General features: G+C 50.6%; 1 protein-coding gene across 1 annotated transcript in view; it reads left to right on the top strand.

Annotated features, from left to right (window-relative positions):
• The window catches only part of ATP6V0D1 (ATPase H+ transporting V0 subunit d1), a 30,989-nt gene that overhangs the window by 617 nt on the left and 16,768 nt on the right, over positions 1 to 13,604 (top strand). Inside the window, exon 2 of the mRNA XM_050311276.1 lies at positions 8,465 to 8,636. Coding sequence (XP_050167233.1) covers positions 8,465 to 8,636 — 172 coding nt within the window. The remainder of the gene's footprint in view (positions 1 to 8,464; positions 8,637 to 13,604) is intronic.

Genomic DNA, 13,604 nt, shown 5'->3' with positions numbered 1-13,604 from the left:
GTTTTTAAGAGGGATCAGGTCGCCTAGGGAAGTACCTGCTTTTATTGAAGGGTCACCAGTGGAAAAAATTCAGTACCCTGCCCATTTTTCACTCAGCAGTGTCTACAGCCTGGATCAAAACCCACAGAGATTAAAACCAGGCCTCTCTTGAAACGGGTTAGAAATACACGTGTCCAGAGATTATTCTTTCTTCTAAAACTATTTGTTAAGCGTCAGGTTTATACTGACAGTCATTGCTGAGTGGTTAATTATCCCTGAGTATGTGGATGGATCCCTGACCAGTTGAACCCTGGATGCCTGGAGCTGCTCACTCCAGGTAACAGCAGAATGGGAGCAGAGTGCTCTGATGTGTCTCAACCTCTAGTTAAGAATTCCCAAGCTGTTTTTACTTAGGAGAGAAGCTCCTTTTCAGCTTCTCTTTTTTGCAGCTCTTTGCTTGCAGCAGTCACTGCCATTCCTGCTATGTAGCCCAGGGCCTGGAAGAGGGCAGTGGGAGTAACTTCTGCTCTCTGGGTAATCACAAGTGTCATGGTGCCCTGAACTGTGACTGTGTCCCTTCCCTGCACTTAACTTCCCCTTTGGAGTCTTTCTGTGCTGAGAGCTTCTCTTTTTCTTTCTCCCTTCCTCACTTTCTGAACCGAGTTGGTTAAACCAAGTTCTCCCTCAGAGTGGTGTTTGCTGCGTTTGGAGTGAGTCACGCTGGAGTTCCCGTATGTTTGCCGTGGTGTCATTGGTGTCCTGCCCCTGACAGCTCCTGCTGTGCTCCTTGCCATGCTTCCTTCAGAACCTGAAGGCTCTTCCCAGTTCACTGTCAGGCTTGTTCCTCTTCCACCTGGTTTTGTGTGTCCCTGCCCGCTGTGCTTTTGTAGAGGTGTTTTCCTTCAAAGGAGTGTTGCTCTTGATCACTCACGTGGGGCTGTGGTCAGACCGTTTCTTTCCTCTGTCCCTTTAGTTGGGATTTTCCCATTCAGTTCTTGTTTTCTGTGCTCCACAGACCTCTAACATGCATTCTTCCTCTCCCAGCTACTTGTCTGCACCAAATCCAGGCAGTGGCTGGCGTGTTAGCAGCCAAAATAAGTACTGGGACAGAAAATACTCAGACATTGTTCTCTACTCTCTATTTTGTCTTCTTTCCGCCTCTTGTGTGCAAGTCTGGCCCTGCAGTTTGTCCCAGTCCTGGAGTGAGTGATCCTTGGCCATGGAGGAATCCTGAAGGACCAAGGCTGTTGTGGGTCTGGCCCTGGGAATTGGGTATCTGGCACCTTGCTGCCACTGGCATTGCTTGGAGGATGCTGTGCTTCCAGGCCTCAAATGCTGCTCCCTCTCGTGTGCCTGGATCGCTCTGGAGCCACAAAGGGATTGACTTCTCTGCTGCAGGGCTTGGGCTGGCAGCTCATGCTGCTGGAAGGAGGAAGTCACGCTTTTCTGTGCTCCTCTGTTGTCTCTGCTTGTCTGGTCACAAAGTAACCTGAGTCAAGCTCTTGCCCCTTGTTGAGTCAGGAATAGCCCAGTGGGCTGTCTGTGGTCAGGCTCCTCAGCAGAAAAACGTGTCCAGGATTGAGGGGGGCAGTGAGAGCTGTTTTGGCTTAAGCTTTCTCATAAACCCTGCAGCAATAACATGTTAATCCCTTCATCCAGCTCCAAAAGTCCGGGTGCTTTGGTGGTTTCTCAGCCAGAGGCCCTGTGCTGTTCACCTGTGCTGGGATCGCCTGGAAGCCGCCCGGCCCTCCCTGTCGTATCCAGTTCCTGCTGCTGACACAAGGTGTCAGTGAAGGACCTGGAGCCGCCTCGCTCAGCTCCAGTGCTGTGGATCTGTGCTGGAGTGGAATCTGGGCCAGAGAGACTTACAAGTCACCCAGATTTCTGCTGTCAGAAGGTTGGTGAGTCATCTCCAACTCCTAAAGTTGTGGTAGGCTGTTAGAGGTCTGGTATCCTCTCTGGAGGATGAAAAGCTGTTGATGCAGTTGGACAGCGGGGCCGCTTTTTAGCAGCAGAGTTCAGTCGGGGTCTGGAATGTTGGTTGTGGGCTGGCTTGAATGGTGGTCTGCAGTCCTCCTTACTGCAAAATGCATGTGGAGCCCAAGAAATGCACAAAACCGTCCTGTTTAGAACCAGGAATGTCTTTACCTTCAGGTCAGTGTTCATGAACCTCCTGCTGCTAATAACTCCTCTTGCTTCCACAGCAACAGTGTGACCTGCCAGTGTTGTAGAGGTGATTGGTGTGGTGAAATCCAACTTCTAGCTGGGTGACAAAGCTGTCAAGTGGCCTGCTGAGGAGTGGCAGGGACTTGGTTCAAGCCTGTGGGCCTCTGTTAGGAGAGGTTTTCCAGGGGCTGCGTGTCTCCAACAGCACAGCTCTGGGGGTGCTTGTGCCTCTGTCCACGCAGTTGGCTCAGCACGCCCTATGGAAACAGTGGGGTGCATGTGGAGGAGTGGGATCTGCCCATGGAGTGTGTCCTCTCAGCACCAGGCTGAGTGCAGTGTGTGCTTTTGTTTTCACTGTCCCAAGAGGTTGTGCTACCCTTCTCTTTTCCCTTTTACCACTGTGGGCCTGGAATTTGGACCCCAGAAGGCTGGAGCTGGTCTTCTCTTTCAGCATAACCACATGGGCAGCATGGCCTCTCTTGTGCAGAGAAGTTGCGTTGCTGCCAGAGCTCCAATCTCCTCCAAGAGTGCTTTGGGTGGAGTTCACGGTGTTCTCACAGGTGTAGGGGGAAGGGCACAGATCCTTTCCTGTGCAGCTCTGCCAAACAAGGAGAGGCCCCTTGGTGGTCCTGAAGTGTGGCTGTGCTTGGATCTGTCTGGAGCTCTGCGAGTGGTTCAGTCTGAACTCAGGGGGTGTGGTGGGGACCTTTCATCCTCACCCACACAATGAGGACACTCCCTGTCTCCTGCCATATGGAGGAGCCCTGTGTGAAAAGCTGACCCTTGCATGCTGGGACTGTGCAGGAGGACTGTCCCCTGTCCCCAAGAGCTTTGTCCTGCCAGCTGAGGCAGAGTGTATGGGCACAGTGAGACCTGAGGAGGGCACAGACCATTCCTGTCCTATGGATGCTGGCTGCTCTTGCAGCAGCAGAACAGTGTCTGAAAGGCTGTGCTGCTAATCTTGGTGCTTTGTCCTGCATCCTCTGGTGTAACCACTGGCCGTGGCTGGTTCAGCAACTGTCCTGCTAAAACAAGCTCCAGGAAAACATTTCTTATTGGAAGAAAGATAGGCTGCTAGATCAGGGTGGCAAACAAACACTGTGGTCCCTGGCTTCCTGCAGGGTTCAGCGGAGGCTCTCTGCTGTTTGTTCTGGCCTCCTTTACTGGGCAGAGACCTACTTCAGAGCCTCTCCTAGCTAAACTTCAAGCACAGCCGAGGTCAGCTTGTGAGTACTGGTGCAGCTTCAGCCCTTGTTTGGGTCCTGCCCCTCGTTAGGAGATGATGGTGTCTGGGTTTCCTGGCAGGTATTGCTGCTCGGCAGCCTGTCAGTGCTTTCATCTTGTTGTTTTTCCTCGGCTCTCAGCTCCTGCAGCAGGAGACTGCTTCCTGCCCTGTTTATTTTAGCTTCTGAGTGATTTGTTGCCCCTGCCCTGAATCACTGCTCTAGGTGCTGGGCTGATGGCCTGTTAGTGCACTGGACCTCTGAGGTTACGGCTGTGCCTTAGAACAGTCTGCATTTGGAGGAGGGGAGAAGCTTACTGGGGATGCAGGCAGATGGGGGGATGACCTTGCCTTTTGGACAGATTAGGCTGCCTGTTTGAGGGAACATGAGCTGATTGTGCTGGGTTTGAAGCTCTGAGAGGGGTGAACTCGGCCCCAGGAAGGGATGGGATAGAAACACAGGTTGCTGTTGGTGCTGAGGACGTTTCAAACAGGTGAAGAGCCAGAGGTGAGAGGAAAAGGCCAAAGATGATGCTTCTCTGTGTCTGTGGCCCGGAGGAATTTGCTGCCTGACAACAGAGAAAAGGTGGCACGTCACTGCTGGTGATGTGCAACCACAGGAAAGGTCTTAAATTCTGCAGGGAACAAAGGGTTTCTGAGTAATTCCTGAGTGAGATTTCAGAGAATCAGCTTCAGAAGTGTCTGAGGTGGCTATAAACAGACCAAACAAACAGCAACAAGGCAAATGGTAATGACTGCAGTCTCCTGAAGGGAGACGTGGGCAATGTAGCTGATCTGCAGACTGCTGTGTAATCCCTCAGCTGCTGTACTGCCTCCAGCCTGGAGATGGCAAATGATATTTTAATTTTTATATAGGCAGCGATGGCCCCAGGTGCTTTGGAGCGAGATGTCAGGGTTACAGCAGATAATTTGCGTGAAAACATCAGTTCAGCTCCCAAGTTGCAGAAGCTGATTCTGCGCCCGAGAAGACAGATCAGTCCTTGCCTGGGAGTGCTTGAGCCCTTAACTTGATTCAGAGCTCTGCAATGCAGTTATGGCAGGATGCTGAGGAGATACGGGGTGGAAGTCTGAGCTGATGGGGCCATGGATCATTCTGTCTGAGCAGGGCTTACGGGACAGGCTTTGACTGACAGATGTCTGACAGACTAACGGCTTGATTCCTTGGTACGGCAGAGCAAACCTGCGGGAGAGGACGGTTGTGTAACTGTGGATCTGAAGTCTCTGGAGAAAATGCCATCTGAAATGTCAAGGTGTTGGCACAGCAGTGTGCTGAATTAACCTTCTGTTGTGTTTGTGGCTCACGTAAAGGCAGCTGTGTGAAAAGCAGAGGGCCTGATCCAAGAGCTGACTGGAGGTGGCTGTAAGTCCGTGTCGTGGTAATCCCAAGCACTGTCCTGCTCAGCTGAAAAAGGCTGTCGTTCTTGCACGAGGCAGCATTCTGGGAGCTGAGACACGGCCATAATTTACCAGCATTTGCAGGGGAGGAGAGAGAACAAAAGTGTTGTGGTCATTCAAGTGCTCCCTTGCCAAACGCTGGCTCGCTCTGTTACTCAGTGTGTGAACCGCTTGGAAAAATGCCGAGCCAGGCAAATGCACCTCTTCAAATCGATCACTGGGCTGAGGCCGTGTGCTGCTGTTAGTCAGCAGCTGGAGGAGCTCCTGGGGAGGAGCTGGGCTCTAGGTGCAGGTCTCCCTCCTTTCCAGCAGCCAGCTGGGGAGGAGGCACGGCACAAGCCTCTTATCGACATGCAGCGTGTGCGATCCGTGGCAGCTGCCCCTGCCAAAGGGGCTGCTCTCGCTGCCAGCTCTGTCTGAACTTGTGTTGGGAACTTGAGCTTTTGGAGAACGTGGGGCTTGCTCAGCAGTGGGTCCACTTATTAGTCACCATGCTACTGGGACATCTCTTCTGGCAGGAGAATTGTGAAACCACGAGATGAGTTTGTTCTTACCCGAGAAGCCTGACATGTGAATAGTCCTATTAAAAGCTCCCAAACTTGGGAGCTCACCCTCTTGGCCGAGGCTCAGTGACCGGCCCAGCGGCTGCAGGAGGACAGGCTCGTGTAAGGAGCTGGTACACTGTGGGATGCATTGAGTCAGGGTTCATAAATCCGGGCCAGTTTTTGGAAAATATGTTCTGTTTTGTCTGCTTGGATGGTAAGAGATTCAGAAAAGTTTAATTTTCTGCAGTTTGTGGCTGGCCTTCCCTGTAAAAATGAATTCCAAGTGTTATATAAACATGGCCCTTATTCCAGTTGCAACATAATGTGCTGGCTCTTGTGCTGTGGGGTTGGGGGGACGAGCCCCTCATGGAGCAGGGCAAAATGTTCTGGGCAAGCAGCTCATGGGAACTTGCTCAGAGCTGTTGAGGGAGATGTGGCTCTGGTGTAGATGCAGTGCAGCTCTGACTTCCTGGAAGCACAGCAAACTCTCCTTTTCGTGTCACTGTGTCTCTAGAATCAAGTGACCCCAGGGCAAAGCAGCTTCTTGCCACCTCAAAAGCTGAGTTTCAGGTTGTGGTGACACCAGAACAAACCACTGGTACTGGACTTGAGGAAACAAGTTATAACCTTTGGAAGCTTCCCTCCTGAGGAGAGATCTGGTAGGATATGCAAGAGCTGCTTCCTCTCCAATGTCCTGTATAGCTGCAAAACAACATCACATGCCTTTTTGGGCAGGCTTAGCTTTCCTTAGGGCTCTGCACAATTACAGGCAACTGCAAGCAGGAGGTATGCAAGTGTAGCTGCTTCAGTCCCCTGTCCCCTCCTTCACAGCCTGATTTTATGTGTGGAATACTCTTACCAGGACTCTTTTCCCTTGTATTCATTATCTAGACAATGTTTTCCCACCTTGAAGGTGTGAGTGTAAGTTGATTGTGCTTCAGTAGAGTAAACCACAGCTCTTCACTGCAGCACAGTCTGGGGAGCAGAGGTCTAGTTTAGGTTTCTGCTTTGCACCAGTGTTGTGTGTTGGGCAGGAACCTCTCTTTGCTGCATCTAGGATTCACAGAATCATAGGATGGATGAGCTTGAAAAGTACCTTAAAGATCATTTAGTTCCATCCCCCCTGCCATGGGCAGAGATATCATCCAGTGGACCAGGTTGCTCCAAGCCCCATCCAACCTGGCCTTGAACACTTCCAGCCAGAACTTCTTTGGGCACTCTGTGCCAGGGCCTCACCACCCTCCCAGGGAAGAATTTCTTCCTAATATCCAATATAAACCCACTTTCTTTCAGTTTGATGCCATTCCCTCATGTCCTGTCTCTCCCTGCCCTTGTCCAAAGACAAGGTCACCCAGAGGCTTCTCTTCTCCAGGCTGAACAGTCCCAATTCTCAGTGTTTCCTCGTAGGAGAGGTGTTCCATCCCTGTAATCATCTCTGTGGCCTGCTCTGGACAGGCCCCAAGAGGTCCCTGTCCTTCCTGTGCTGAGGACCCCAGAGCTGGGCACAGCACTGCAGGTGGGGTCTCACCAGAGCGGACTAGAGGGGCACAATCCCCTCCCTTGCTGAAACTAAGAGTGTCCCCAAACTCCTGTAAACTGAGAAACATGACAGAAACTAGGTTATATTCAAGTCTGTGGCCTTTATTTCCCCTCTCTATAAACTCCATCTGCTTCCTGCGAGACTGAGCAGTGGGAACACCTTCGCATCTAAAAATGCTGGTGAAAACCATCTTTGCTAGACCCTCTTGGAAATACCCACGAGAATTAGTCCTCTTGGAAGCTGTTGGACCCTCCCATGCCTCGGGCTGAGGACAGAACTGGGCTGTACAAGCTCAGGTTGGAGCCTGAGGAGGAGCTCTCCAGCTCATGTCTGTGGCTGGGTGGGATGTCAGCAGATGAGACTCCTCCAGCCAGGCTGAGTCCCTGCTCTGCCCTGGGTGCCGTGGATGCTCGTGCTGTAGTGCTGAGGACTCGTGTGGCTCAGCAGAAGGGAAAGGCACACTGTAGTGCTGCTGCCTCAGAGAAACCAGGGAGAAATGTCTTCTTTGTTTTCTCTGGATGGCGCGTTCACATCTGGTTTGACTCAACTCTTCCAGCTGCTCTCCTTTCCCCATAAAGGTCTTGAATCCCTGGGAGGATGCTTGCCTAACTGGCCCTCTGAGGTGAAGCTGAAGGGAGATGAACATTGTGTACCAGTGCAACTCGTAGAGCTTTGAGGAGTAGGATTATATGACGTTCCTCAGTTCTGGATTCAGTTTTTCCATAGAGACACTTAAATGCTTTTGGCTCAAATAGGGCTTTTATCTTGACAGAGCTCAGCATGTTGTGGTTGCTTGTTGGCCAGGACTGCAGCTTGGTTGGGCACCTGACCTGCAGCAGGGGTAACAGAGGAAACAAAGGTTTCCTCTGCTTGAAACTGGAGGAGGGGAAGACTTCTGAGCACGTTCTTTCATCCTGGGCAGGGTTTACCTACCCTGTGAGATGGATTTAAATGGCCTTAATCTTCACCAGCCCCTCTCTACCTCTAAAATGCCCAAATTGTCTTTATCAGTGTAATTAGCTGGGCTGGCTTGATGATGTAATAGCAAGCTGGTTTATAATTTCGAAGTTGCTGTTTGTGTTTTTTGGGCTTTGAAAGCTTTTCAGATGCCTCCACATCGCTCCTAACTGGGAAAGTTTGCTTGTGGGTGCAACTGGGTTCTTGGTTGTGATTGCTTCAGACAAGCCTGCAACCAGAGCCCTTTTATCTAGAGGGAGTGTTTAAGTTGGTTTTTGTTTTTATCTTCCCTAGATTTTTAGCAAATAATACTTCCTAGAAATGAGTAAGCTTCCACCTTGACCAGGCACAGTGAGCAGCTGGCACCAGTTTGTGCTCAGCTGCACAGGTGGTGTCACGGTTACCTCTCTGAGGTGAGGCAAGGCTGATAGGGTGGAACAAACATTTGGTTTGTCCATGATAAAATTGAGCACAAACATAAGTGTATGACTGAACACATGGGCTTTGTCTAGGAGAGCCTTCAGAGAAGAGAATGCCTGCAGAAGTGCTGAGCAGCAGCTTCCTTGGCTGCACTGAAAAAAAAACCCCAAACCCAACACAAAACCCTCTTAGAGTGGAGTTATTCTTTCTTTTTTTCAGACTTGAAACTGCACCTCCAGAGCACAGACTATGGGAACTTCCTGGCCAACGAAGCCTCCCCACTCACCGTGTCCGTCATAGACGACAAGCTGAAGGAGAAGATGGTGGTGGAGTTCCGGCACATGAGGAACCACGCCTACGAGCCCCTGGCCAGTTTTCTGGACTTCATCACGTGAGTACCAGCTGGTCGTGAACAGCATTTGAAGTGTCCTGTTTTACCAGGTCTCAGCCCAGCTTCTCAGCCCTGTGCCCGCTGTGTTTTCTGCAGCTTCTGGGACGGAACTGTTTTCGGTTGTGTCTGGAGGTCTCAGAGCAGCAGCTCCGTGTCGCTGTGTTGTTAAGGGTTTCTACTCCTGGCATGTGTGTGCTCCCCTGGCACAGCTGCTTGGCTGCCTCCCACTGCACAATTGGTTCAGCCTCTACTAGAGCTGTCACTTGTCTTTGTCCCTTGTGTTAAATGCTCCTGGTTTTTTAACAGCTACGATCCTGCTGCAGAATCTAGGCATGCCATGTGTGTGCTCACTAGCTGCCTGCTAGTCCTGAGCCACTAAAGGTGGATCAGACTTCATGAGTGATCCCTCTGTCCCCACCCCGTGGTCTGTGGGCCTTCCTCTGACCCCGTCACAAACTGGTTCAGGGAGTTGAGCTGGCCAAAAAATCGAGTGACTTTTCCCGTTCGGTGTTAACCTTTGACTGCTTTGTTTGGCTTGGACAGTTCGGTGGGATCCAACAAATGCCAGCACTAGGGGAAGGCAGGGCCTGGAATGCTCAGCAGGGAGACACACAGGGCTGCAGGAGCCTCAGCACGTCTCTGTCAGTTCATGGAAACGCACGGTGCTTCCACAGCAGTTTCGGCTGATGAGAAAAGCTTGAAATAGCTCAGCGTTCTTGAGGTATTTTCTGGTGGTTTTGCACAAGCCTCTGCTTCCCTGTGTGCTGCTCTTGTTTTATGCAGTAGTGAAATGGGATTTGCTTGCCTCGGAGAGATTCCAGTTGTCCTAGTTTGCATCTGAAAAGGGGAAGTAAAATTGACATTTTTCCTTTCCTTTGTCTGTATTCCTATAAACTCTAGTTTGGCTTGTAAACTGCACAGCCAGTGGCATCCTCTAACCACCAAGGAGATGTCTCCCAGATGAAAGTGAATCTGTGGTTCAGTAGGGAGTGACTTTAACTTGCATCTCTGAGAAGAAGATTGTACTCTGTTCTCAAATAGCACAGTTCATGCACCAGCTCTGGAACAGTGAGCCCAGGTTCATCCCAGGCACTCTGACAAGTGGTGTTTAATCCTGCATTTTTGGTAGTTGTGTGTGTGTGTTATCCTAGCTTAGGATAACAGCTAGAGGTTTTTTGAATGATTCAGGCTGGTGTAGAAAGACCTTTGTGGTTGATGAATAAATTTTTATCTCTCTGTGGCATCTCCTGCATTTGCAGGATTGAGTAAACACGTGTCCTTCTGCCACGTGCCTTCATGTTTACTCCTTTCTGTGTCTGGACACTACCACTGCCTCACTTTTCTGACCCACTGGCTCATATCTGTTATTTTATTTTCTGGGTCACTGTGCTAAAGCTGCCTGACTCTTAAGCCTTTCCTGTTTCCTAAAAAATAGTCTTTTCTTATATGCCTGTCACTAAGATTTTTGGAGTTATCATATTTGGACCCAAACACAGGACAGGACATTATTAAGCCCCCATTTTGCAGCGGTGTTTGAAACGAATGAAGCAATTTCTAGTTCATCTGGTTTGGTCAGCAGACCGTGAGTGTCTTGCAGACTTTAAAACTTTGCTGTTGCCCAGCAGTCTGACTTTGAAAAGCAGATGAGCTGAGAGGTTTCAGACCATGCCTGCCATGGTTACACACTGCCTGACTTGGCCCGAAGGCTGCAGATGGCCTTGAAGATCCAGTTTCCTGTTACATCAGTCCTGCTGACCTTTATCCAGCGTCTACGACCAGCTCAAGTTGTGCAGAAGACCTTCAACATCTTGGTTAGTCAGAAAGGCTGGTTCTTACCAGCTGTTGGAATCACTTTTTTTTTAAAAATGGTGTTTTGTCCTCAACTTGATTTATCTTGATCTTGTGCTGCTTCTGTCACTCTGATTTTGATGAGCTCTCTACAGCAAATCATGGGAGAGCGGTGCTGGGGATGTTGTGCCTGTGCACACAGGGCTGCTGTGTCATCCTGCCTGCCTGGGGGACACTGGGACAGGCCTGTGCCACTTCATCTTCTAACCCTGGCTGCACACGCAGGTAGGGGCTGATTGATCCTTGCCCTGTTTCCCACTCCATCCTTTTGGGGTAGTTAATGAAACTTGAGCAGGAAATGGTGAAGACTGCTCCTGGTAGACAGCTCAGGGCGATTGAGGCACCAGGTGGTCAGAAGAAGAAATTGTATTCAGCTGGATGTATCTGTGTGCTAAAAGTGTCCAGGCTGAAGTGAATTAAAAAAATGGTAGAAAGATGTGGAAAGTTTGAGCAGGGCTGGCTTCTGCAGGAGGAAAGCCTGAGTTCACTGAGGCTCTCTTGAGTTGTAAACAGAGGTTTTTAACATCGAGTGGGATTGTAGGTGTGTCTGGCTCAAAATGGAAGGAAATGTTTTGCAGCATATCCAGTTCAGCTCTGAAATTCACTGCTGTTGGTTGCCTTTGTATGTACTTAACTTTTTGGCCTTCTCAGAACTCTTGGGTAAACTCAAACAAGACAGGCCCATCAAGGCCTGTTGACACTTGGGTACCAGCTCAGTGAGAGTGGCCAGGGTGCACACGGCTGGTGCCAGGAGGTGGACCAAGCATTTAAAGTCAGACTTTCTCCTTCCTGAATGTCCTGCTGGACCGCTGGAGTTTTGGTTTTGAGTTGATCATCAGGTGATTGTTGTGCTTGTGTTTTTGGAGGATGCCCAGATCTTGATCCAGGGCACATTGCTGAGAAGATCTGGGGAACTGTCTGATCCTGGGAGGCAGCTGAGGTCCTTGTCCCCTCTGATGGCTCCAGAACCAACCTACCAGGAGCCATGCCATTTGTCCCAGATGCCACGTCATTTCATTTGAAGCAGCCCATGAACTAGTGAGGCCAGAGGGAGGAAATGCAGCAGTGGGGACAGTGCAAGGGCTCTGGAGCACCAGAAGGTTGTGTATTCCTTGCCTGGCTCCAGGAGGAGCTGTGTGTGTGTGCAGGGCTCCAGGAGGAGGTGTATTCCTTGCCCGGCTCCAGGAGGGTGTGTTCCGTGCCCGGCCCCGGGCAGGGCAGGCGGTGCTGCCGGTGGCTTGCCGGAAGGTGGCACTCCAGCCCCGTGCTGCCCGTCCCCAGGTGCTCACCGAGCGAGGGTCAGGAGGGTCACCTGTGGAGGTGGGCAGGGCTTCACTTCTCTCCTCGGCCTAGGGGAAAGCACGGTGTTTAAAAGCACAGGGTCAAAGCTGACCCCAGAGTGCAGCCAGGCAGCGATCCCAAAGCAAGGTCTTTGTTCCCCAAGCCACTTGCTGACACTGATTTTTGTCCTGTCGTGCTCCTCTGCTGGCACCACGCTGACTCTTTCCTGGCTCCGATCCTCTCCAGGAACTCTTCTGTGGCGAGTGTTGCGTTCTTAGTACCGAAAATAAGGGAAATCAGCCAACTTCCTCAATTTGTTTTTTCAAGTGGTGGCTGTTAACTGGCAGCCTCTGCCACTGCATTTTGTGGCAGGGGAGAGCTCGACTTGCTGAGCCTGCTGCCGTCCCTGCAAACACCTGCTAGCTCTGCGTCCTGCCATGCAGCTCCTCGCTGGAAGACTGCTGGGACTTCCCCGTGTCTTCCAGCCAAGCATAGTAGGTTCTGACTGATAGGCACAAATTGTCTGTTAACATCCCTGCTCCAACACAAACAATGGACTGTTTGGCTGAGGGAATGCAGGGATGTTCTGTAGGGCAGCAACAAACAGGTATTAAGTGTTCTTGAAACAGCAAAACCCACTTCCTGAATTCAACAAGCACATATTGACTTGTGGGATGGAAGTGGGTTTTAGGTTCTTCTCAGTGATGTGCTGCCCTGCCTTTCTGTGAAGGCTTTGTTCTTTGTGTTAGCATGACACGGTGCCATGTCCTGTCCCTCCTTCCTTCCAGTGTTCCTGGATATGGTTTAGATAGGGGTGACACCGTGATAGAGAGTCCTGACTCCAGCCTGCTGGAGCCTGAGCAGATTGTCAGCTGTAGTATTTTTCTGGTGGCAGGGAAAAGGGTTTGGTTTGGTTTTGTTTGGGTTTTTTTCCCCTTGCTTCAGCACAGTCCCTTCCCTGCCCTGTAGTCTGGCCTTCCAGCAGCCTGGTGTCAGCTCTGGCAGCTGTTGGGTCCCTTGAGCCCTCACCTGATGGGCAGAGAAGGGGTTGATCTTGTGTTCAGGTAGAGCTGGTAACTGTGGGGACACTGAGTGTGCTGTCAGAGCAAGGTCTGGGGCTGAGCTGGGTCTAAACATATCTTCCAAATCTGAGATCAAACCTGTTGTCAGAGGACACACTAAGTCATCTTTTACCTTGCCAGTCTACAAGGGCTGGGAACCAGGTTCCTTTTTTGCCCTGAGGATGCAGCTGGAAACTTGGCTTTCAGTATGTTTTTGTGGTCACAAGACGTGTTTTTGATGAGGCTGCATGTACCTTTTCCCCTTGCACATGCCTTTTCTTTTCTTAGCTGACACTTCCCTCTGTTACCTTCTCCCTGACCCAGTCCTGCTCTGCCTCTCCCCTGCGCTGGATAGATCTAGTTTCTGCTGCTCAACTTAGAGTTCAGTTTTAATCTTGCAGCAATGGTTTTTCTGGAGCCAAACTGTTTCGATTGCTACTTGAGCTGAAGAGCAGTAATCCTCTTCTTTGGAGTAGGAAGTTGCCTGTCTCTATTCTAAATGTACTGGAGTGTGCATCCTGGCATAACTGTGGAGGTTACAAAATATACCTGAAGCCTTTTGAAGCCCTTTCCTGCAGAAGGAAAAGGCTCCAAATGCTTTCCATTAGACATTTGCAGTTCATCTGGGCAAATGCAACAATCTGAGGGCTCTCTGCTAACGCTGCTGTGGTTCAGATTGCATTATCCTGTTTCAGTTAGTTGTTGACTCCTTGGTGGCGGTGGGATTAGGAAGCAGAAATTACCCCTGGTGGCTGGGGATCCTGCAATAAAAGGTTTA

Source organism: Myiozetetes cayanensis, unplaced genomic scaffold, assembly GCF_022539395.1.
Source record: "Myiozetetes cayanensis isolate MyiCay16 unplaced genomic scaffold, myiCay2020 scf16, whole genome shotgun sequence".
In the NCBI taxonomy this organism is placed as follows: Eukaryota; Metazoa; Chordata; class Aves; order Passeriformes; family Tyrannidae; genus Myiozetetes; species Myiozetetes cayanensis.
The sequence above is the reverse complement of the archived record's forward strand: the minus strand, read 5'-3'. Positions and strand labels throughout refer to the sequence as shown.